Below are 25,989 nucleotides of genomic sequence, written 5' to 3' on the forward strand. Positions count from 1 at the left end.
TTCACCAATCTGATAGCCTTCTATGATGGCATGACTGGCTGGGTAGATGAGGGGAGAGCAGTGGTCATTGTGTACCTTGACTTCAGCAAGGCTTTTGACACTGTCTCCCATAACATCCTCCTAGABAAVCTCAGGAAKYSTGGRTTRGRBVAGYGGACRGTGAGGTGGATTGAGAACTGGCTGAAAGGCAGAGCTCAGAGGGTCGTCATCAGTGGTGTGGAGTCTAGTTGGAGGCCTGTGGCTAGTGGTGTCCCCAGGGCTCAGTACTGGGTCCGATCCTGTTCAACTTCTTCATCAGTGACCTGGATGAGGGGACAGAGTGCCTCCTCAGCAAGTTTGCTGATGCTACCAAGCTGGGAGGAGCAGCTGACACAGCTGGGGGCTGTGCTGCCCTTCAGAGAGAGCTGGACAGGCTGGAGAGTTGGGCGGAGAGGAACCTCGTGAGGTTCAGCAAGGGCAAGTGCAGAGTCCTGCACCTAGGGAGAAATAACCACATGCACCAGTACAGGCTGGGGACTGACCTGCTGGAAAGCGGCTCTGCAGAGAAGGACCTGGGAGTGCTGGTGGATGACAGGTTGACCATGAGCCAGCAATGTGCCCTTGTGGCCAAGAAAGCCAATGGTCTCCTGGGCTGGATTAGAAAGAGTGTTGGCAGCAGGTGGAGGGAGGTGATCCTGCCCCTCTACTCAGCACTGCTGAGGCCTCATCTCRAGTACTGCRTCCAGTGCTGGGCTCCCYAGTACMAGAGAGGCATGGAGCTACTGGAGAGAATCTAGCATAGGGCTACAAAGATGATCAGAGGGCTGGAGCATCTGCCCTATGAGGAACGGCTGCGAGAACTGGGCCTCTTCAGCCTGGGGAAGAGAAGACTGAGGGGGGGATCTTATCAGTGTGTGTAAGTACCTGAAGGGAGGGTGTCAGGGGGATGGGCCTAAACTCTTTTTAGTTGCCCCGTGTGACAGGACAAGAGGCAATGGGCAGAAATTGAAGCACAGGAAGTTCTGCCTGAATGTGAGGAGGAATCTCTTCCCTGTGAGGGCGACAGAGCACTGGAGCAGGACGCCCCGARAGGCTATGGAGTCTCCTTCTCTGGAGATCTTCAAGGCCTGCCTGGATACAACCTTGTCTAACATGCTCTAGGTGACCCTGCTTGAGCAGGGAGGTTGGACTAGATGATCTCCAGAGTTCCCTTCCAACCTTACTGATTCTATGATTTTTTTCTTTATGTATTTGATATGGCATTGGCACCCCTAATCTCTCTCATTAGATCAGAAGCCATGGAGTGAAATCCTGTCTCAGTAAAATCAGTAAGGTGAAACCTCATCTTACTGAAAGGAATAATTAGCTTTGCTATGAACTCCTGGGAGAGAGATTTCATTGCTGAGGTGTCTGAGCTATACTGGAAACATTCACTCTAGTTACCCTAACTAAACAAAAGATGAAGAACATTTTTAATATCTATTACTATCTACATGAACAAATTGCTGATACCATAAAGCTCTTCCATATGGTAGGCAATGATACAGAAGGGATGGAAGCCTTAAGCCCGACAAAACAGGAAATATGTGTACACAACTTGCATAAAGATGAGTTATCTTTGAAGACATCAAAGATAGGTATTTTGAATTGCTCATAATCTTAAGTCATTGGTGCACTTAGAAGCTGTAGGTCCATCACTAAGACTGTTTTTTGCTGATGTACAGATAACAGCAAAAGCAAAGATTCATGGCCTTGATAAGATAAGCAGTACATGAAAGAGGAAAGTGACTGTGGGCAGCTTCCAGTCTTCTATTATTGTCATCTCACTGCCAGGGCAGGTGCCCTACCTGTTTATAAATCCCCCAAAACAAGGGAGAGCAAGCCTGGAGACACAGCTCCAGAAAAAGGCCTTGAAAGCAGGCAATAAACAGTGCCTAGTAGTTGAGCTGAGAGGTTCATTTGGACTTTCAGCTACTTAGGGAGAATGTCATGGTCACAGTTTAGCTAATTTTATCCTACTTTGCCTAAAGCTACCTCTCTCAATAATGCTTTTTTAATCTTGATGTGATAATTACTAGGTAAAGTTCAGATGATCATAATGAATTATTTCCCTTATGGAATTGAAGTATATGATACAAGTAACAGTATACACTGACGGTTTAGTTATGTCCTGAATCCATTCAAAGTAGTTCCCAGGCTAATGGAACTAGGAAAATAAGGTTATGCATAGGGATACATGATAAAATGGTCTATTTACATTATACAGCAACTGAATACAGAATTTATTTGGATTTCAGAGGGAAGACGGTATCTTGGAATTAATTTTTGAAGTTGAAGACTGTCAGGAAACATAGCGTACTAATGATACAACAGGATATTTGAACATTTATCTGGATTTGACTATGGTATGTATGAGAAACGTATCCAATAAATTCCAATAATATTCTAAAATATTCCCATACAGGGTCAACTGAGTTGAATAAACCCTTGTCTTTTGAAGAAAAACAGAAGCCAAGAATTGTTCTCAAATCTTGTATTGAGAAAGAAAGAAGAATAAGCTCTATAATTTCTCAGACCAAAAATTGTATTTCTGAATTGTTTAGGTACATTCATTTCCTGGATAACAAATGAAGATATCCCCTTTGAACTCAAAGAATACTACAGTGAAGTGATCTCAACATTTTATTCTTTCGAATGTAAGGTCTTTCCAATAGCCCACTGGAGTTACAGGAGAAGAGGAAACACCTCTTCTGTTGACTTAAGCAGCTTGGGATTTGGCCCATATCAAGCGGTTCATAAAAACAGAGGCCATAAAAATATTCCATTTTTTGCTATTATTGAAATATTTGAAATTCTCTTATTTCTATACAGAGTTAAAAGAAAATAGATAAAATAAATGCATTAACATGGGAACGTATGCAATTACCTACGGAGGGGATCAAACAACAGGATCTGTTGTCATGTTCTCAGCTAGTAATTGGATATCATTTATCTTTTTTACAGTTCTTTAAGGGAAATAACATTGCATATAGCTTTGTACATTTTATGAGCAATGAGTGGCAATGGCATAACTGGATATCAGTTAACAGAGATTGCAGCAGAATCCTGTGTACACATGCAGCAGCAAAGATATTTAGTTACAAACAGTACAATAATAATAGCTATTAAGAGTGCTTCACATTTACAAAGCGCTAGTTAATTAGTCAACACCTAGTTAATAATTAAATGTAATTATCAACAACAGTATTTATATCATTAGGCGATAATTAGACTGTCAGTGGCACTTTCAACATTTCTGCCCTTTCTCCTTTTCAGGGTTGAGTCAAAGAAATGAAACATAACTGCAATGAAACATGATTGCAATTTCAATATGTATTGGACTTGCACAGTTATTAAAACACCTATGCTTCCTTGGGTTTTTTTTCTTCTGATTAATATTGTTGGAATTTTGTCTTTTTCCTGTACAAATATAATAGATTTTTTATTTATTTTCTATCCCCATAAATGGAAATATTAATAAACATGCAATTTTATATATTGAAATTGCTGTCAGGATCAAAGATAACGGTCCTGAAATTTCAAGATGTAGTCTGTGTAATTTGTCAACAGCTATGGCACAGGCAGCAAGAGTACAGGGATACTCCTCAGCCAATGGTCTCTGTCTCAGAGGAGACTACTTTAAGTATAGTAACTAGATAAAATATCTATAGAGTAGTCTTTGTGATCCTTCATCAGATATGCAAGTTATTTCCTGGTGAATTAGAGAGATTAAATTGGATTACAAGCAAAACAGTAAATCTTTGTTTTCTAAAAATGAATGCACTTGCTAAGAACCATGTGATGCTTTTGCTTCTTGTGTTCCATTTGGAATATGCATAATGTTGTGAGCTATTAAACATAAAAGTAATTATACATTGCAGTTTTGTTGAATTTATACGAAATACAAATTCATAAAGCAAACAGACTAAATTTTGCTTTCAGGAGCGTGCAARGCCTTGTGTTTAGCTTCATACAAGCATGGAATGCAGGCTTGTGTCTACACTAATACGCATTTGCTGTCAAAACATCTGAAACATGTGTTCACATTGTTTATTTTAGGAGTTTAACTTTCATGCCAAGCCAGAGGAGACAAGGAGACTCCTGATCTGAATTCTTTTTCCCCACGTAGTACATAGGGAGCATAAAACTAAGCTCTCAACTTGGGCTGGTAAAGTTAGAAGCTTAAACTTGAAACAGTTGGTAATACCCCTGTAATTTACTTTTTTAATTTTTATTTTTTATTAATTGGTTGTGAAAAGTGTTCTATAGCTGTAGAAAATATCAGTAAAGCTCAGCTTAACAGAACGGTTATGAAATACCATGTGAAGAAAGTAGGAAAAACTGGTTACTATGACATGAAGCACTTCACAAGCGGGAAAAACTTCCTCTCTAGGCTCTCAGGGGAAAAAAGTGAACAAATAGAACAAATTGGCCTCTTCTTATCCAGAGCTCTCAGAAGATAAGGGTTGGCAAGAAACCCTAACTAGAAGTTGCAAGTTCATGTTTTTTTCTCCTCCTGTGTTGCATGGCAATTGATGTACAAGCTTATGTTGCATATGAAGACTGACAGAAGTCCAAAGTAGAAAAGATTCTTCTTACCTGTTGCTGATGGATTATTGTGGTGATCAAGGCGACTGCTTCTAACAAAGTAATTTATTTTTAATTGATAAGTGTCCTATTCTTGTACATATTCTTGCTTCCCCTAGGGGTCCGGAGGAAGTCTGCAGTCAAAGAGAAAGCACAGAAGCTCAGGACCTGCAGGAGAACTACAACCCCACAAAGCTTTTCCCAAGTATTCCAATTTATGTATAGCCCTGGATGCATATAACTGTATTATATAGAATGGAAAGGAGAGAAGGTGGGTGGCCTTAGTACTGGCCCATTTGAGTTATTGTGAATTAATCCAGTTCACTCCCTTGATTATTGGCCTTTGAGTCAAACTTTTTATTCTTTGCTTACCACCTTACTTCTTGAGTGGAAACTCGTGTACATAAAATCTGGTTATAAGCATAACTAAAGAAGGATGCTGGGCTGTGTCATCTGCGCTTTTTCTCTTTGTACTGTAGCAATTCATTACTGACAAAGTTGTGTTTGATGCTCCATTTGACCCTGTTAACTGCAATTTATAGAGATTTTGAAATATGAGGACAGTGCCTCCAAACTGCTTTCAAAGTACAAAAAATTCTCATTCCTCAGACTTGTTCTGCTCTGTCTTTGCTTTTATGTACAGGAGAGTTATGATCATCACCTTGGACTGTCTTGATAGCGGCTGAGAGGTATTGCTTTGATTTTATTAGCAAAGATGATTATGAACAGCCCAACTCCAGAAGTGTATGCTAAGTGCATAACTTAATTATACTTCTTAATAGTTTTAAGAGACAATTAAACATCTTTGGATGTGTGAAAGTTGAACACAGACTCAGGGAGCAGTATGAGTAGCCCACTTTGCAAGAGCATGCAAGCCAGGAGCTGGGGACACAGCATGGCAGGCAGGAGACCAGCAGCAGCAGCCCGAAGGGCGACGGCCCGCAGCGCCCRAACAAGAGAAGGAGAGCAGGTCCAGCCACCGGACGAGTCTGTAGAGATGAGGCAGGTCCAAGGGTATGCCAGGAAAATGGTGAGGTGGTGATGTGCACACCGTGAGGCTGGACACAGCCAACCTGCTGCAGCTCTCAGGCAAGAGCTGAGGGCAGAGCCTGGGCATGTTCTACTAAAATTAAAAGTAAATTCATATTTAATACAAAATAAGGAGAAACACTACTGGATCTTTAAAAAGTAGCCCTCCCCCCAAAAAACTGCTATCTACAGTGGTCCAGAAAATTTTTCAGATATGCATATATGTTACAGTCATCTCATAAGAACTATATCCTACAGTTAAGTTCCTTGGAGGAAGAAGGATCTTTGCTATCTGGTCATTACTAAATTTAGGGATTGAGAACAGGCCTGCCTTGACAAATCTTAACAGTCTGAAACAGGCAAGTTGAAATAAGAATATTCCAGCACATCCATCTATATATAACAAAAATGATAGTGAATATTATAATATAATCAACATTCTTATAATAAAACACTATTTTTGTGTTTTAATTTTGCAGTACCAGTCTTAAGATAACTCACAAATGATCTTCAGCAGTATGAAAATCTACTGTTTTTCCTCATTTTATTGATGTGACTCCTGAACCCTCTACCCAACAAAGGCACGTTAAATTAATATAATCAGCTTCCAAAGACAATGTAAGTATCCATGTAATAGTTTGCAAAGATAACTAATTAGAGTTATATTGCAAAATATAACTATGACCTGTGTGAAGACAAGGCCCTGAAATTTTTTACAGCCTAATTCTAATACCCTCTGAATCCAAAGAGTTAACCACTATTACCTTTAGTATCGTATTTTATCTGTGACCTTCCTTTCCAGTGATTTTTCATTTATGTCTGAGATTATCTCAATATACTATGAAAGTTTCAGTGCTTTAGGTCAAAAGATTGAGCATTTCAGCCTTCATTTTAAAGGATTGTTTTGAAATTAAGACAGAYGTAATATTATTTTAACCTTGTTATTTTTTGTTTGTGTGGGGAAGCAGCATGATAACATTGATTTTCAAGTTTAAAAAAGCACTGACCRTGTCAGATAACATTTGAAACATTTTTCTTGTAATATCTCACATGTAAGATCTTGTKTTATAAAAACATACATGTAAGTGCTCAGTTTTGATTTTTGTCATTGGTTTCATTCGTGTCATTGAGATATGACAACACATGGACTACCATATTAGATTAGTTACACTGCAGATGGCCTATTAAAACTAATCYATAGCCACAGATATGGTATTAGAAATTGGTTTAGTTAGATTTCTCGTAGTCTAAAAGCACAGTCAGAGGCTTAGGGTGAAACTGTAGAAACTGCAGAAAAATACTGCTTGTATTCTTATAAGTAATTACTTATAAGTACTTATATTTAAGTACTTATATTACTTATATATAAGTAATTACTTATAAGTACTTATAATTACTTATAAGTAATTCTTATGCATACATTATTAGATGTTTGAAATGCACATGTATTTATTAGATATTATTGTCATGTATTCTGATACTTATCTGCACCTGAAAGTGCTCCTGAATTCTTAGCTGAGTGTCTTAGACAGWTTGTAGCATAAATGAGGCTGAAGCAAAATCCATGTTTTGGATTTATGTTACTAAGCTAAGAGAACCAACAGAAAGGTGTTGAAAGTATGATTACTCCACCTGTAATTTTAGGTATTTAACTGTCACTTGTAATTCACTTTTTGCAAGGCTTTTTTTTTTTTTTTTTTTTTTTTTTTTTTTTTTTTTTTTTTTTTATCGGCAAGTGTTAGATAAGCATCTGAAGTTGTGTCTGTGGACAGCCTTTGTCATCTGCATGCAGCAATGAGCAAATAGCTCTTTCCTCCAGATGCAACCTTTGCAGCTACAGTCTTTACACAGTTTCAGATTGAGACTTCATTATCAGAGCATGCTGTTACATTTAAAATCAATCTGTGATACTGAAAGACTCCCAGTGGAGAACCTTCAGCTTATAGACCAATTATGCCTTCATTTTATGTTCTTGGTGGCTATATACATTTTTCACACAATTACTGAAAAGTACTCTGGCATGTGTTAAAATGTGATCCTCACTCACAGCTGTATTAACTGGTGATGCCTAAATAGTGATGAACCGTATCAGGTAGCTGATGCAACTGAGAAGTAATCTGGAAACATTTATGTTTCCTAGATTCCTATGCTTCAGATCATGTTTTAGCCACATCAGATCATCATATGGTACCAAAACTCAAAATCTGAAGGTGGGCTAGATCTAGACTGGGTCATGCTTCTATGCATCTTTTCTCGCAAAAATGACTGAACATGCCATGACTGAAAACAGTAGGACAATAAAGTACGGCCAGCTAGCTAGCTGTTGTTCTCTGCTTTCCTCTCTGATCAAATAAACTCACAGGGAGTGTCTCATATTTCTTAAAAATTATATGCTATCAAACATTAAAAAGCCCATTCCTTTTCATTCAGTATCAAACAGGACAAAGGTATCAAGTTTCTTGCAATTAAGCTATGCCTATTGGTCTTTTCAGAAGATAATATATAGCTAGTTAGCTTGTAGATAAACTCATTCTTTTTTTTCTGAATTAAAAGGGTACCTTTTGGGAAGTAGTTGGATACATGCAAAAAATGTACTGAAGCTTTAAAAACCAACCACTGTGAAATATCCCTCTTGCTTAGGTTCAGAAAAAGATGAGATGCTCAAACTTAATAATAAAATCAAGCTTGGACTTAAATTCAGCCTAAATTCTTATCCCCAATACTCTTACTTGAAGGCTGTTTCAGAATCTCATTGCATAGTTAGAAGTTTCTAAGTAGAACTTCAATAGCAGTTTATGCCTATGATATTATGCATACCAATGTTGTCTTTTAGCCTAAATATGTCTTTTCCCTTCAGGGTATATCTGCCCTGTTTTTGTAAAGGCTGTTTCTGTCCATACACAGCTTTTCTCTCACTAGATAGGACTAACCAAGGTCATCCAGACTCCTCTTACGAGAGAGTATGGCTCTCCATTTGCCTAATTATGCTGTTACGCCTTATCCATACCTGTTTCAGTTTTGAACATATGGGACCAGAATTGTACACAGTACTTCAGATGAAATCTGAACAGTGCTTTTATAAAACCCCTAATCTCTAACCTCTTTTGGGACTACCTTGCTTGATACATTCTAGGCATCCTTTTTGCCTTTTTTAACAACAACGTCGTATTTGTCACTTAGTCAGAAAAGATCATAAAAAAAGCAGAATAATGCCCTATCAGAGTGCAATTTTAAAAACAGAGGAATAGAAGCTAAAAGCTAATATATGTGTTGCACTGTTGATACACAGTTAGGCTTGTGCATAAAATGACTGAGAATTATACAGAATCCTCTAAGGATGTGGATTTCCTCAGCAGCCGGTGAAGAGCTGGGAAGCTCATTAAGGGAGAAGAAAAATCCAGTGGCAGAACTCTCTCTGATCTCCAYGCTGACGTTCAGAAGCATGTGTGCTGAATGCTTAATGTAGAAAAAATTCGAATTCTTAAGGTGCGCTAAGCTTAGAAATTCAGAATGTACTAGAACATTTATATATGACTACATGAATGTTGTAGTACAGTCAGTATATATTTCTACACACTTTTGAATAGATATATAATACWATGAGTTACTCTCACTATGAACGACCAGTTCTTTGCTTGTAGGCCTTAAGGTTTTCCACCAAGGTCACCAAAAAATAATCTAATATCGGATGATGCCAGTGATCCATTGTCCTATTATCAGAAGTATCCAAAAACCAAAGGCTTCCCCCAAAAAAAGGTTAAAAAGGCTCTAATACTCACTAAACAAGTATGCAATGCTGCACCTAAAATAAAATTTGGAAGAAAAACATTTCCCTCTTGTCTTTTAGACCACTTAGTTTATACTCAACAAGAGTAAGATTTAATTACCCTTATCTTAATTATCCTTATCTTGCCATGTACTGTACCTGCAGGTATTATTATCAACCATAAAATTATTCGGCCACAGAATTTAACTAACTGCCCAAAGCAGTGTTTTCCACAGACCTGTAACAGTTAAAAATGCTTTCCTTTTATTTATTTTAAATTCACTGGACATAAGTTTTATTGGAGTGAATTCCATGTTTTCCTGATAAGCAACATAAAAGTAATTGTTGTTTTTCAAAAAAAGAGAATTCTATAGACTATGTCTATAGAAACTGCTTATCTTATTCTTGATCTGTTTGTACTGCATTCACTCACCTTATGTGTACAGGGAAACATATTTTACTCACATAAAACTGGAATTTATTTCAGGGTTCAGTAAAATTGGGTCAAAGACATAGGAAGTATATCTCCATAGCTATTTCCATTTCAGCTTTGAACTTTGAGCGTAAGCTTCTCTACCATGCAGCTTTTCTGCTATTTACTGTTTTATGCTTAAAATTAAGAATATTTCCTGATTTAGTATTCAAAACACAAACCATATAATAACTATGTTTCTTAATTACTCAACTTTTTTCTAATCTGTTTGCTGATCACACCTCTTTCAAGGAGAGCATCAAAAATGCTCTGGGTCCTTGCATTTGTGTTCTGTGATCCTTCACCATAGGAAATTCAGCTTTTTCCTAGACAATTTTCACCAGGTAAAACCTCTTATATCTGAGCTTTTCTTTCTCAGAGAAGCCTCTCTCTTTTTTATGAAAACACCTACTGAATTATTAAGATCCAGATTTGAACAGCCAGCTGAAGAAAGAATACCACAAAAATAAGACAGAATAAAACAGGAATATGTCAGAGAATAGCAGAAATCCAGAAAACTTCTGGACACTAAGTTATGATTTTGCTTTATAAAAGAGTAAGCAAGGATTAATCAAATAATCTGACTCAAGGCTACTGGTCAGTGCTTTTCAAGATGGAAAATTAATTATTTGGGATAGTTATATGACAAATAAAGTAGAGTTATTTATAACCTATAGCAATAATTCATGCATAACTTTGCAGTCTTTTTAAATTTTAAAATGCCAGTCTTTTGAAAATATCAGAACATTGATTTTTGTGAAGTAATGGCCAGAGTTGTATACATCTGTTGTATTCACACAGAAGGGTTCTTCATTATTCTGATAAAACATCCGATATTTCCATCTGAGTATGAGGAAAAACCTCTTTCCTGTGAGGGTGACAGAGCACTGCAGCAGGTTGCCCGGAGAGATTGTGGAGTCTCCTTCTCTGGAGATATTCARAACCCACCTGTCCATGATCCTGTGCAATGTTCTCTAGGTGACCCTGCTTGAGCAGGTGAATTGGAATAGGTGTTCTCCAGAGGTCCCTTCTAACCTCAACCATTCTGTGAAAGTGTTTTAAAGTTTTTTGTTTGTTTGTTTGTTTGTTTAAGTGTTCTGAAGGATCAGATATCTCCATTTCTTCTGCTTTAATCATGATAGAGTCTGGTCCATGTGTGGTACTGGCTTGTAAGACAGGATCTGGTTGGGGCTGTGGCAGAGCTGTTCTGGTGACCCCTTATGGATCACATAGAAGTTGACCTYGAGCCTTTGAGCTTATTACATCATAAAATTTAACTAAGCAAAGCAAAGCAAGACAATGTTTTTGAGCCAGAATTGACTATTACAGAGGAGCAATCTCATGAGTTCCACATGTCCATCACTAAGGATCTGTGGATGATATTGCAGACATTTTTATAAATACATAATTTAGAACAATTAATCTATGTGACTATAGGGGCAATCAATCTACCTTTAAAATATTATTTGGGTATTTCTGGTTTTATATAGTCATTGTGTTTGTCTACAGATTAAAGCTTCCTGTTCCCAAAGATCCTGAAGTTACTGCCAGTGAGAAAGAAATCCTTGTAAAGATAACCAGGGTGTTCAACATTCATGGTAGAATAAGGTTTTAGAAATGGTTTAGTCATTTGCTCATCTTAAATACACCGAGAGACAGTTTTTAGCATGCTTCAATGATGAAGTTACTGATCATTTAATCAAATGTATATTACAGGCTTGCTGTTTCTTTCCAACATAGGCAGTTGATGTTGCCAGAAAGATAATTTCTCATAAACAAAAAATAGGAGGAACAAACAGTGTTTATTGGGAAAACCTATTAGAATGTAAACCACATCAAGAGAAACTCAAGAAATTTCTCAAGTTCCCTTCTTATTGCCTTACAATATTACTTGTAACAGATATTCTGAAAAGCTGCTGACTGACTCCTTTGTTTACTATAAGCATTCTTTTAGTTCTGTAGATTAAATAAATACATGGTTACAAAGCATGAGAACATGACTTTTTGATTACAGAAGAGGAAATTAGATGAGAAAAAAAAATCGTTCTCCTGAAAAGTAACACCTCCAAAATATCTTTTGGATACAATACAATAAAAAATACAGTAAATTACAATTTTGGATACAATACAATAAAAAAGACAAAATGAGTGATAATTAACAGAGCTAGTTGACACGATGTTCTTTAAAAGTAAGTTAAAGATGAACATCAGTTGGAGGCAGGATATCAAATATCAGTGGAGTGAGCAGCAGGAAACCTTCCACTGGGTGAAAGGGATAAAAAGAAGAAAAACAAGTTGTACTAACAACTGACTAAACTCCCATCCTACTTAAAGCACAGCCAATTGTAGTGAATACCAGAGAAAACAGTATCTTTTAAATAAAAATGCTACTAACTTAGATACTTAAAAATCAAGATATAAATTTAAACCTGGGAACAACAGACAGAAGATACATGGATCACAGATATGAAACAAAATGTTGCAGTTGCAATGTGCTTGCAAAGAGTCTCTGCTGTGTTTTGGGCAAACTGCAGTCTTTATAGATCGTGGGCCGGGAGGCCCAGTTAACAAAGAAATGCAAAATTCCATCCTGAGAGAAAGAACAAGAGGCAATGGTCCTCACCTCTGCTGCTGTGGAGAGAGGGGGATGGAGCAGGAATGCATATTCTTTCCTTTTCACATGTTAAAAGTTTTGCAGATTCGGAGAAGCCAGAAAAGTTGTCAGCTCTTCCAAGTTTAAAGATTGCAGCAGTAAATCTGTGGTACAAAGCAAAATATTTTAAGAGAATATAAGAAAGAATAATAATTTAGGAAAGCTGGTAATGATTAACAGTATGTGTGTTTACATTGCAGGGAGGCTTCCAGATCTCTTTCTAGGTGTTTTGATAAAAGTCTTAAACTCAGAATTCCACTTGCACTGTGGCCTCCTAGTAATACAGGGTGTTCCTGTATTAGCAGCTTTCCTTACCCTCCTCCTCAGTGACCCCTCCTACTTATTACATGTTGTCTACATTGGCAGGACCCAGGCTAGCAATTCTCCCCTTCTCCCTTCCTCTCTGCCTTCCTTCCCTTCCTCTCTGTTGAGCTCCACAGCCTGATGCAGGGAAGACAGAGGCTTTGGCAAAAGCTAGCCCTTTTACTCTTGTTATGTTTGCTAGAGTTTTATTGCTCTTTCCTTTACACATAGTTTAATTAGCTCTAAATTTAATTTAATTGCTGTTTAAACCTTTCCCTAAACAGAAATACAAGCAAAGCCAACTAATTCAGTAATTTCCCATGCTTAGAAGCAGATGCAAACAGAAGCCTACAAAAGATACCTGCAGTCTGCATGCAAGTCTCAAGTTGTTGGGAGGCATTATTCTCTTGTGACCACTGTACTTCTTAGGCAAATCCTCTAATCTCTGAAATTCCCAGCATCAGGAGTAAATACAATCTGTAGGACAAATAATGAAATAAACAATTAAAACCAAAAAAAAGTCCATAGGACTTTCTAAAAGCATGCTGAGATGGTGTCCTATAGCTTGTAGGTTCAGGATAGAAATACAAGTCCGTTCCTCTGGAAGTAAGATTTGTTTCTCCTGTACCTCCTTGAAAGCCAGTTGTTTTGCTCCACAGTGGAGACACTGCCAGGGCCCCACAGGCACCCCCACCCCTGCCTGTCCCTGCCCACCCCCACACCTCCCCCAAACCCATCTCAGTCCAGCTCAGGGCCATCAGTAGCTGCTCCACAAGGCCTCAGAACTGTCAGCTCCTGCCCAGCCACAGGCTCCCCTGACCCCACCCCAGTCCCCAAGCACCCCTGGTGCCCTGCTCCCTTGGGGTGGGGGGACAGGCTCTGCCCAACAGCCCCCTGATACCAACCTGGAGGCACTTCCAGCCCATGCAGTGCCCCAAGGCATACACAGCCATCCACACCATGACTGACTGAGTATGAAAAGAAGGAAGTGCCACAGAAGAGCTCAACTGTGAACTTTAATCCAAGCTCATGTGAACACACAGGTGTAGCCTGTTTCACTTTATTTTACTCCCAATGAAGTAAATGGTAGTTTTACTAGTGACTGTAATAAAAGTTGAAACATGCTGTTGAAAGTTCTACTCTTCAGGCTTAACTGATGCTAATTAGACTATGCTAGTCCGTAACACGTACAACAAAAGAAACCCACTCCCAAGGATAAGGCCAAAGGAATCAGGAATTAGCTATAAATAAGGGACAATAAAAAATAACTAAAAAGGAAGCATATAGACCATAGAACAAAAAGAAGAGATCCAGGAAAGGAAAACGACTGAAGAACCATGGACAAATCTGGGGGGATGTTGCTTGTTCCTTGGACACAACACAAGTCCTTCAGAGAGGAGCTATTCAAAGATCTGTTACGTACTTCCACTATACCAGCAGGAAAAGACCAATGCATGAGGGCACGACATGAGAAACAATGAATGAATGGGCAAAATCAGGGAAAAGGAGGCAGTGTTTGGTTATCCTGAGCAGAGGATACCAAGCTATAAGATGCTACTCGGTTTGAATCCAGAGAAGTCAAGATTATACCACCTTTCTATACTGAACGGACTGTTCCCTTCTCCCCAGCAGAAAAGTTGCAAAAAGCAACCTCAAAGCAAACGACAAGTAGATTACTTCATAAGCAGCAAGAGCATGGATGAAAGCTTAGCTCTACCTTCCTTTCTTTTGGTAAGAAGTAAGTGATATTTTTTTTTCTCTATTCAGTAATCCTTAAAGTTATAGGACTTTCAGCTATCTTAGGAATGTCAAGTTGCTGTGAAGCTCTGAAGTGTCTTGCTTCTAAAGTTACTAAAGGGGGACAGACACAGAGTTTGGTCACATAAGCCTGAAGACATGCAAACAGGGACACCTAACAGAGCATCCAGCTTGGTATCTACTGGACACAGAGGCCCAGATATGTAAGCTGGTTAGAATGCTTAAAGGAAGAAAGGCTGCAGTGTTATTGCCCCACAGAGCCCTTGTGGTTTTCCATGAACCTAATGCAAATGGATTAGTTACAAGGGTAAGAAAGGAGCACAATTTCTACAATTCTTCAGTCTTTCCTGATATTGTCAAAAAGAGGGTCACCTGGAGTAATGTTTTTGTGAGACAGACACCTATGCCAACCTAGTCATTTYTTCTCCCATTGACACAGAATAAAAGTAACTTTCTGTTCTTTTCTTTCCCTCACTCCTCTCCTCTCTCCTCTTTGCCACCCTCTCTAGCCTTTCCACTTTTTTATTATTGGTTCAGGCTGAATGTGAATTGACAGTCATTTGTATACAATAATCATACTCTCAGTCTCTCAAGATTCTATAACATTTTTTGTTTTAATTTAGTTCAGCTAATTCTATACATACTTTTTTTTTTTTTTTTTTTAATTTAGTTCAGCTAACTCTCCCTCATGCTTTATTAAACTATAACAATTGATTAGAGATTTAACTAGGGAATACAGAATTGCAATTGTAGTACCTTAAAAACAGGGAAAAAGCCTTTTAGGCTTCTTTTACAAGCTTACATAACACTTAAATGCACACTTGATGTTTTCTTTGTCCACAGAGAATGTTTCAAATTACTAAAGTTTATAACTTTTCTTCATAGGAGGATGTTTGATTAGTCAATATGTTAGGAAACTTAAACTTCAAGAAGATATAAAAGTCATTCAACTCTTTTATTACTGCAGATGAATTTATTCTTGTATGTAAGGCGTTCTAAATCTGCTTACGTAGACTCGCTTTGGCTACTTACACAATGTGCGTACTTATTGCCCTTGAGAAAGCTCCAGGGCATGGTAAACCACTGGATGTGCATACAGGTCAAGTTTAGTTAAGAATCAGTTAACTTGTATTACTCCTCATATTTTAAAATACAAATATTTCTATTAAAATAAATGCAGATGCTGGTTTTAATCCCAATTTTGTGCTGCTTTATTTATTTAACCATCATTGTTGAGTAGAATTATCAGTAGGGAAATTTTCTATTTTTTCTTTATACCCAGTGACTATCATCCTTTATAAATAACCATAAGCAGACATACAATTTAGCCCTACCAGAATGGAAAAATCACACAATTCCTTACTGACTGCTCCTATTAATTTAGCACCTGCTTAAGCATAAGCATGTATTTGGTTCTACTGATTTAGGCAGGTTTTGTTTCTTTGTTGAACTGAGATTAATTTAAGTGCATATCTAAGTGCTTTGCTTCACTGAGGCCAGATTTCCTGACTTCTGCCGGATGTGTCACTGAAGAACTATTCACAGCAGTTTAGCCTGCACTTCATGGACTCATAGCCAGGGACAGAACAGAGGGAAAATGTCTATGGATTTATCTGAAGTGACCTTCAGATAAAGTAACCAAGCCTATTGTGTTAGATGTCCAGATTTCAACTAGAAACTTCTAGGGTTTCCAGGAGAAACCCTGAAAGAGCTGAAAATCACTGAGCAWTTTCACCTGTATTCACATCTGTTATAGTGATGATATTATACATAGTACCACTCACATTCTGGAAAAAAATAGGGGTAAGAGAGTAAGAAACTAGATTATCCTATGGAATGTGTCAAATGACTGTCACTAATTGCTAAGCTACTAAAAATTAAGTCGTAAAACTGCAAAGAGCATTGAGGGCTTTAGTCTGCTATCATACATAGCTTTTAAAAATATACTTGGAAAAAGGTATAATCTATTACTCTGTCAAGCAGCTTGCACAAGAAACAGTTTTTTACCATTCAAACAATGTACCAAGCAGCATCTATCTTGGAGACGTTTACATAAACTGTCAAGATTTTCATAAAATAATGTATTGCAAGCCAGCATTCACAAAGATTAAAATGAAATCTGTTCACAGAGCATAATAAACATATGATAGAACTATCAAATTTCTATGTTTCAAGTTGCAGCTGGTAAATCAATATAGATGCCAGGGCACCAGGCACTTTAATAATCAATATAATAACTATAGGAGTTGAGTAACAGTTTAACAGTATGTGTACAGAGATGTGATTCATCTTGACACAAATAACACATGCTGGATAATCAACAGAGATGACATTCTTTAAAGCACTGAAGAAAGGTTGTGATTAAAGGACTGGACTGGAAGTAAAAAATTATTTCCAGACTCACTGACTGACTGGTCTAATGGCAGGTTTTAGCCTTCTTATGACTCAATTTTTGTATTTGTAAGATTAGGACAATATAAAGATAGTATTTTGAGACTCTCAGGCATGCAAACTATTATTAAAATTAATTATGGCTAGAAGGGGTACATTTTCCATTTATAGTCTCATTTATACACTGAGTTCTTCTGAAGCAATTACTGAATTGCTGGGTTTTGGAAAGCAGCCAGGAGAACTGCCTCTGGGAAGTTAAAACTGGTTCAGTGCCTGACATTTCTCTTTCATTCTTTTATTTTTAAGAGCTTATAAGGCTTCCAGCACTAACCTAAACACAAGGTGAACAACATAGGAATAAATAAAATGGCAACAACCTAATTTCTGATTAGTAGTTGAAGAAGGAAAAGGGAATGGCAATATATCAAGTATAAGCAGGTCAAACAGGCTGTACATAGTCGATACTGAGACTGCTTGTTAGAGTGCAGGCCTGGGAGAGAACCAAAACATGGTGTTTTCTTAAATTCTATGTTGCATAAAAAACATAAGGTCACCCTTAGGATGACTTTAATTCAGTATAGTATATCTAAAAAAATACCAGGCATTGAGAAAAAAGGCATTCTATTCATTCCGAAACTCCTACTTCATGCAACATCAAGTCTTTTTGGAACGAGCCTACAACTGACCTGAACATCTGGCAGCCTGCGAGGACCCCCACTAGACCTTAGTAACAAATTTTACAGTTTGCAGCATATGAATGTTAGACAAAAAAAAGACTAAGAGGAAAGAGTCGCTCTTCGAAACTTTGAGGAACAGTTCCAGGCTTCAGAAAATGTCTTCTGAGGGTTGATTTGGACACAGCAAATACTTATGGGAACAGCAAACAAAAGGTGAAGAGGGTCAGAACAGGGCTAATAGCCAGTTATAACTTTTACTGAACTGTTTTAACACTGGAATGAAGAATTCCCCATGGAACATGAGGACAAATAAGAAGGGCATGTCTTTATGCTATGAGCAGAAAAGAGGAAGGTGCTTCTGCCTAAGTGCTGTTCTTTCTTTCATCTATTAGATAAATATTTATCAGGCAGAAGTTCAATTCCCTTAATTCCCAAACAATCTAAGCACCATGACTGCTCTAACATTCCCCCTTCTGCTTAAAATATATTCACAGTCAACTTCAGGAAATTTAGCAAGACTTTGGTAAGCTTGCAAGGCTTCTCCGGAGTCAACAACTGAAAGTAGCAGGGCTTCTGACAGGAGTGTTATGTTCAGCATTAGCAAACTTGATCTTTGTTTAGACCAGTTCTTGTTGAATTTAGCATGTGGAACCCAGATTATTCAACCTTTGACATTTTCTTTTAACTTTGCCTTGATCCATAAATCAGTCTTAGCTTATCATCTACCAAACTGCCTGAGCAGAAGTCAGGCACCGTGTATTGCATGCTTGATCAGATGGAGTGATATCAAGTCACTCTGGTAATACTAACATATAAGACTGAACATGAATAAATGATGAAATCTCTAAGTATGTTTGAAGAAATCTTTTTTTATAATAGAGATTAAAGAAGAAAAAGAAGAGAAAGTGGAGTGAAAGAATGGAAGAAATAGGGAAGTCAAAATAGGTGAGATAGAGAAAAAAAGATTAAAAAATGGCGAGTTAATGTATAAAAAGACAAGCAATATCGCATAATAGAGAATTATAGCACTTTCAGTAGCTTCTTGTAAGGAACAGATTTAAATAAAGGTAAGCATATTATCATTAGAAATGTACTCAAACTACAACATTTAGATCTGGAAATGTTATGACATTTATGACTCTAAAATTGAATTCAGGCCCCTATATTCATACCTTTTAAATCTCTGATGGAAAAGGCTACTTATATAGCATATTTACACTAATAACACTAACCTATAAATGTTGTATTTTCATGTAAACATAGCAGATGCAAATTTTGTTTAAAAAATGCCCACAAAGATAGATTCCTTGCTCTAAAGATTTTACGCACTAGAGGAGGATCAGAATGTATGTCCAGGTGGAAGACAATACCAAGATAGTGATAATGAAGACAGGAAAAAGATTTAAGAAGGAAATGGCTTGAAAAAATGGTTGACAAAGAGACTGTTCCAAATGTTGAATGATGTCTACAGAGACAGGCATGCCCGTCAGCATATGAAGAAGAAATACTTGGGTAAGGTGAGGTGTTCAACAGAATTAGCAGAAGTGACAATATACAGTCAGGTTATGCAAAATCCTTTGGTGACAAGACTGCAGATCTTGGTAAAAAAAAGTTTCACAAGTAGACAGCATTCCATGAAGTGGAAAGGTTACTAAGACATTGCAATCTTGGTAAGGAATATGTATGAAATTAATGAGAATTAAAATTGTAGAACTAGCTGCTTCCCTCACTGCATCTTCAGTTTGAATGTATGTTATGCCAATTTCCCCTGACCTGAGTCTATCTAGAGTAAAAACTCTTTAGGTCAGAGACACTTACGATTCCTGACAATTACTGTATTAGCATAGGTGCCGAGTTCTTGTGCCTTAGGCTAACTAATAAACTTGCTTTGTAACAGAGCAACTGATTCAGTCTTCAGTGTTTCCTAGCTCAGATCACAGAATGTGCCGGGGAGCAAGTACTCCTAGGAATATTATGAATAATATCAAAATACTTCTAAAATACCAGGATCATTAATTCCACTTTTTTTTTCTCTCTAAATTGCAAAATGCTGCATTTTGGTAGAGCTGGACTTTTCTGGTAGAAAATAAAAATTCAAACCGCCTCATAAAGCCTGGAAAAAAAAAAGGGTTTACAAGATAAAACGCAAGGGAGGAAAAAAAAGAGGGGAGGACATGATTCTTCCATACAGCTAATAGAAAGGACGATATTTATGAATATGTTTAAATCATAGCGGATGCATAGCACTCCACTTCTTTTAATTATTATTCTTTTTAGAGAACTATGGATTATCTCACAAAGAACCGCCGGTAGAAACTGTGGAAAGTCAGGGGAGGAAGGTAGTGAGCAGGTACATAACCTGCCTGGGATTAAAAACAAAAGAGAAAACGAAAAAAAGAAAAAAGAAAAATAGAAAAAAAAGAGAGAGAGAGAGAGAAAAGAAAGTAAGCTTTCTTTTTCGAAGGCTTCCACAGAAATTACCTAAAGGTAAAAAGCTAACCGCAGCAGATAACTCGGAGACCGGCTGAAACCGGCCACTTGCCCCGCGACCCGCCCCCCTGAGCCCCCGCGGCAGCTGCCCGTTGCATTCCTTCACGTCCCGCTTCGCCGCGGGGCGCGCCCAGACCCGTCGCTAGCGRGGGCCCCGCCGCAGCAGCGAGGAGCTTTTATTAACCATTTTCTCGGTGCCTTCCGAGCCTGGAGGCGGACAAGCGGCTCCCCCGCGCCCCAGTCCGCGGCGGGCAGGTGAAGGGCGGCGGTGCAGCGCGCAGCGGGCCGAGGGCAGCGCGCCGGCAGACCCCGCCCGTTCTCCCAGGCTGCCCCGCGCCGCAATCTGGGGAGGAGGAGGGGGAGGTGGAGCTGCTTTATCGAGAGCCGAAGTGGAAATTTCCCCCTCAGTTGCCGGCTTCACTGCTGAGGAGACGCTCGTGAGATCTGCCCGCCCTTGTCTTATCGCGCCCCGCCGCCATGTCCAACTACATCCACGTTCCGCCCGGCTCCCCCGAGGTGCCTAAGCTGGACATCACCGTTAGTGAGCGGGAGGGGCCCGGCTACCGTCAGGGCGCCCTGCAGCTCCTGCGCCGTTTGCGGCCCCACTGGAGACCCGAGGAGGTGACGCTGCAGGTACCGACCCGGTGGGGGGGAGACTGGTCATGGCACGGCACGGCGCAGGGCCTGAAAACGTCTCTCTGGCGGGGAATGCGGCAGCCTGAGCCCCAGGAAGGGAAGGGGGGAGGGAGGCAGAGAGGGAGGGCCGCCATTGTGCGGGGGAGCTGCAGCCTCGCTTCCTTCCCCTCCCCCTCTTCGCTCGCCTGCTCCATGCAGCCCCTTGCGCTGAGCCCCATTTGCTAGGCAGCCTGGCAGCGGGGCGTGTCGGCGCGCAGCATCCCCAACCCCCTTCGAGCCCTCCTCTTTCCCCACCGTGCTCTTTCCTCTTCCTCCTTTCATGTTCTCCGCGCTGAAAGTTGGCTCCCTGTCTCAGGGGGAGGCCACGAGGTGGGCTTCCCGCTCTCGCCTCGCTTCCCCTCCGCCTTGGCGAACGCACGATGCCCGCTGCCCATGTGCCAACCCGAGAGACGAAAGCTGTGATGCTGGCGAGGGAGGGGAGGGCAAGGTCCCCATGAGGTTTCGTGTGGCTGGCTCGATGCCGAGCCGGGGATTTCACGAAGCGAAGGGGAAATCTTCTCCTCCCCCGGGGCAGAGACAGCCTGAGGAGGAGGCGGCCGACTACGCCGGCGGTGTGCCTCGTGGGCCGCCGCGGTAACGGCCGCCGCGGTAACGGCCGCCGCGGTAACGGCCGCCGCGGTAACGGCCGCCGCGGTAGGCAGAGGCTTGCCGCCCCTAGGCGCCGTCGGCGTTATCCTGGCGGGCTCTACCGACGCCTACACATGAAATAAATAAATAAAACCAAAAGCCTTACATTCTCTTCGTATTTTTTTTTTCTTAATCTGGCGCCATCTCATCGTAACAAGTATCTGCCCCGTTAACGTCCTTGCTTACATCTCTTAAAATCTTCAATATATTCGAGAGTAGAACGGCTCATGCTCTGGCATTTAGCTAGGTGAGCGATCATYGATGTTTATGATGAATCATCTGTTTGAGGACTGGTTGCTTTTGTGCTTTTAGAATGTGCTTAACTTAGCCCCACACAAATCTTAGGTAAATTTAGCTGATAAAAATATCAGTAAAGTTACAGCCTAGGTATGTTTGAGCATTATATGCTTCAAACTGTATTACTCAAAAGTTATTAATATGCAGAAGTGGCTTATTTTAGTGAAGTTTACTGAAGAGAGCTTTGTTTAATTTTTGTAGAAAAACTGAATACACTGACGATAGAACATGAATTGACAGGAATTTTCAGAAGTTTTCTGATAGCGGAAGGAATCTGACATACATAAATTCTGTCAGTATAAAAGTGAAGCTAATATCTTCTTCCAAGTAATTTCCTTCAGGGCTACAAGCATAATTTACATATGCTCCCAACATGCTCCCCGCATATGTAAGATATTACTCTTCAGGGTGGGAATGTTTTTTCTTGAGGTACAATGAAAATAGCTTGACAATAGTTTAATACCTTGTGCACCGTAAAGGATACTAAACCGAGGTTTTAGGATGTATTTTGTTTTGTTCTTCTAGTTGTATGGTGAAGGTAGTTTTCAACGGGATGATATCTTTTTTTTTCTTTCATACAGGAAAACTACTAAATGAAACTGAAACTTTTTCTCCTCAGGAGGGCTGACCGCGTAAGATTATGGGGAAGTTCTAATAGGTTAAAAAAAATGCTGCTACTTTCTTCCACCACCCTCTTTTGAAAGAAGCAATTAACAGAATAAAAAACACTGGTACTATCCATGTGGAACGTGGGCAAAGTGCTCTTGACTGGTTCTGTGATAATAAACTACTGTCTGGTTAGGAATTCATGTCTAAAAATTACCATAAGTTCATTTTGACCAACTTTTTTATTCACTTTCCTTTTTTCTTTCCTCCTTCTGTACCTTTTGTATGGAAGAATGTTATATTGAAGAAGCTCTTCATCAGCTTTTTATTTTTAGTTTGTTTTTAAACTGCTCTGTACAAGTAATAAGCAAGAATGCCTGTGGTATGAAGCTAGTTTTGTCTCCATCATCACTGTTGTAATGTGTTAGTTACACATTACATACAGTAAGATGCTGACATGAAAGACTGCCATTTGTGTTAAAACATGGGGCAAACAGAAAGTCTACCTTGAATTTCCCTCATTAGAGGTCCGTACGTTTAGGAGGGAGAAGAAAATGAGAATCATGCATTGTGTGGAMAATACGCTTGACTAATCTGAAACAGCAGCACCATACCAAAGTAGATTAAGAACCTTTTTAGGTGGAAAGAACTGCTTATGAATATGGACTTCTTCTGTTGAGCTGTGCACTTAGATACCTTTGCTCTTATTACTCCTTAGGTCAAAAGAATTAGTAAGAAGATGAAGAGCTCAGAGCTTGACTCACAAAAGTAAATTAACTTTTCTTTAATGTAATTGTGTGTGCCAGGTTGTTTAGTCAGCTAAATAATTCTGAAACAGTGTAGCTAACTCTTGGTTAATCTTCATTTCTTGTAAGGTTTGTAAATTAAAAGTATATTGATAAATATATCTTAAAAATTATACCTTCAAAATCATAGCGTAGAATGTACCTGTAGGACAGAGGATTAAAATAATTTAAATCTTAAGTGCTTAAAGTAGCATTTAACTGCAACATTTTTCCAGAAGCCTATAGAATCCCCATTGCCTAATACTTGTTGAATCACAACCAGTGTTATTGTAATGTATATTCTCTATATCTAAATATATGTGAATATTATCACTACAGAACAGTACAGATACTCAGGTTATATTATACTGGTAAAGAGAAAAAAAAATTTGCTGTCTAAATGCTGATCTTCATGTAGTTACTTTGTGTGATTGTCATCTAAAGATGTACTAGGAACCATGTAGAACAGTGTGTTCTATTTTTAGCTCCCATTTTTGAGGTTTGCTTTCTTCTACTTTACAGTAATACAAACCAATATCATAAAAATCTGCCTTTTACACTGGTGAGTTCTGATCTGTGTCATCTGATTTTTTAGCTATCGGATCATAGGCTTAATTTTGGTTGGAGTGGGTTTTTGAAGGCCCTCAATTCCAACCTCCTGCTCAAAGCTCACTGTTTGCTTAACTCAGAAGTTGGTTGAAGTGAATACAGGGAAAAGTTTTACAGATTTCATAAAAACAGATGCCTGTCAAAACTCAGCACTATTCATTGTTGAACTCTGTTCTGGATTAGTGCACAGTTACAATGGACATTCTAGCATATTCTGACCAATTCATTATTAACCAGATTAATAAGTTTTTTTTTAATCTATCGTTACTGTCATAGAGTTTTTTTTCAGCCTTCCTAACATAAGAATCTAAAAACGATTTGGAATCTTTGTTGCCTGTCTTGAGTGTGGTGGGTTTTTTTTTTCTTATTTTTTTTGTCTCTCATATGGAAATTTATTTATGTTAGGATCTGAAGGGAGATCAGTGTGTGTTTCTAGTACTGAAATGTTGGTGATCACTTCAGCCTGTGTAAAGCCGGGATTCTCTTGTGACATGTCCTATTCCATGTCTTGTAGATCTCTTCATAATGAAGAATTCCTTAAAGTTCAGTATATTATTTCATACTTGCCACTCTGCAGTTTAGTGTTACAAAATAAGATTAAAAAATAATTTGTATTTTTTTCCTTYTTGAAGTGATCTTTAATGTTTAACATTGAGAATAAGTAAAGTATAGCTGTTCCTACTAGTGAAGAGGCTTAATACTAGTTACTTGCACATTGATTATTTGGATAGACTAGCATCGTCTCTTAAGTGTCTAAAATTCAGCTACATAATCATTCAGGAATCTAAAATGATAAAAATGACATTTTAGAAAACAGTAGTCATTGCTCTTTGCCCAAATCTGAGGTAGAGAAGGGAAGATGGAACAGTTTTGCAAAGGAGATCAAATTCTTCAATACAACTTYTTCTTTTCTCTGCAAACTCTTCTGCAGTGTTCCAGATTATCTCTAACAAATGTGTTAGCACTTTTTTTTTTTCCCCTGAAATAGTGGGACCTTGCTTTTTTCCTAGTGCTCTTTGTTACCAAGATATACATGTCTACCTGTCTTAGAATTTGTGTTTTTGTGACTATAAGTACTGTTGCAACTCTTTACTATTCTTTACAAGAATGTATTCCTGTAGTTACGGATTGAGGCTACAAAACAGGACCATACTTATAACGATTTGTTTTCTTGACAAGAAAACACCATTACTCCTCCTTTTTTTCCTTACTTTCTGACTTATATGGTGCTCAACTGTTTTTCTTCAGGCAGTGTTTTTCTGGCTACCACTTTTTTTTTTTTTTTTTTTTTTTTTTTTTTTTTTTTTTTTTTTTTTTTTTTTTTTTTTTNTTTTTTTTGCTGATAAGGATCTTAGTATTTTTTTCTAGGATCTGTGGCTAGGTTCAGGTTAATCTCAGAAGAAATTGAGGCATTGAATAGCAACTTTTTACTTCGTATTTTAATGTTGTCACATTTACAAGAGGTTTCTTTTTTTTAATTGCTCAGCTGTTTTTAGGACATCACAACTTCAAGTAGAGAAAGTAGTCACTACCTAAAAGGCAAGGACTGAAACTTCAATATGTTAATCTATGAAGAAGTCACAGACTGATGTGCTGAAGTAATAGATAAATCTAAACAGAAGGATGTTGAACAGAGAAAAAAAAAGAGAATTTTGGGTCAGACTGCTTTGCTGCTGCATTGTGAAAAAAAACTTGCTATTTGAAGTCCACCTTGAATGCAGTGTCACAATGAGCAGGAAATTTAGGCAGTATTAAATGTCTTTTGACGCTGGTCAGCTTCTCCCTTCTGATTACAATAGGTGATCAAGCTTCATCAGATAAAGGATGTTTTGTGATATGAGAAGGTGGGGCAGCAATCCTACATGCTGCAAAGTTTTGGTAACCATTTGCCACGTCAGTGCATGATGTCATCTGTTTGTGTGCCATAGATATGTTATTTGGATTGATTACTGATTCTAATTAGAGATGATCAGTATGTGCTCAGACACTGTTTTTGACCTGTCTATGTAATGGAGTATAACTTACTTTCCAATGTTACAAGTCTATATTATAAGATGGCTATCTATGATGTTTCTTTTTTATTATTATCGTTTTATTTTATTTCATTTTAACATGGCCTCTAACAGGAGCAGCAGCAAATTAATTCTTAGAATAAAATTCTAACAATTCACCACTTTACCATGTCTTAAACTACTTTCCTGATGTTGACTGTGTGTCCTTAGATA

The 25,989-nt window shown here is 38.5% G+C and overlaps 1 protein-coding gene and 1 long non-coding RNA gene across 5 annotated transcripts in view; one reads left to right on the forward strand and one right to left on the reverse strand.

Moving 5' to 3' along the window:
* Positions 1 to 2,543: 2,543 nt before the first annotated feature.
* LOC146584757 (uncharacterized) lies at positions 2,544 to 21,254 on the reverse strand. 3 transcript variants are annotated; one of them, XR_014898138.1, is made up of 4 exons: positions 20,329 to 20,457; positions 13,190 to 13,305; positions 12,496 to 12,629; positions 2,544 to 4,739 (listed from the first exon to the last, which is right to left on the reverse strand). It is a non-coding gene; the product is annotated as an uncharacterized LOC146584757 (long non-coding RNA). The 3 variants fall into 3 exon arrangements; XR_014898139.1 differs by lacking the exons at positions 2,544 to 4,739; positions 20,329 to 20,457 and adding an exon at positions 21,075 to 21,254 and having other exon boundaries at positions 11,667 to 12,629; XR_014898137.1 differs by lacking the exon at positions 2,544 to 4,739 and having other exon boundaries at positions 11,667 to 12,629.
* Positions 20,463 to 25,989, forward strand: part of ETNK1 (ethanolamine kinase 1) — a 34,822-nt gene continuing 29,295 nt past the window's right edge. Inside the window, exon 1 of one of the 2 annotated variants that reach the window (XM_085324142.1) lies at positions 20,463 to 20,777. In XM_085324142.1, the coding sequence (XP_085180268.1) occupies positions 20,622 to 20,777 (156 nt within the window). In that variant the 5' untranslated portion in view covers positions 20,463 to 20,621. The remainder of the gene's footprint in view (positions 20,778 to 25,989) is intronic. The other variant, XM_085324143.1, reaches the window with a different exon arrangement.

The sequence above is a fragment of the Rhea americana genome, unplaced genomic scaffold, assembly GCF_003343005.1.
Source record: "Rhea americana isolate MKP2758 unplaced genomic scaffold, rheAme1 scaffold_9, whole genome shotgun sequence".
Taxonomy (NCBI): domain Eukaryota; kingdom Metazoa; phylum Chordata; class Aves; order Rheiformes; family Rheidae; genus Rhea; species Rhea americana.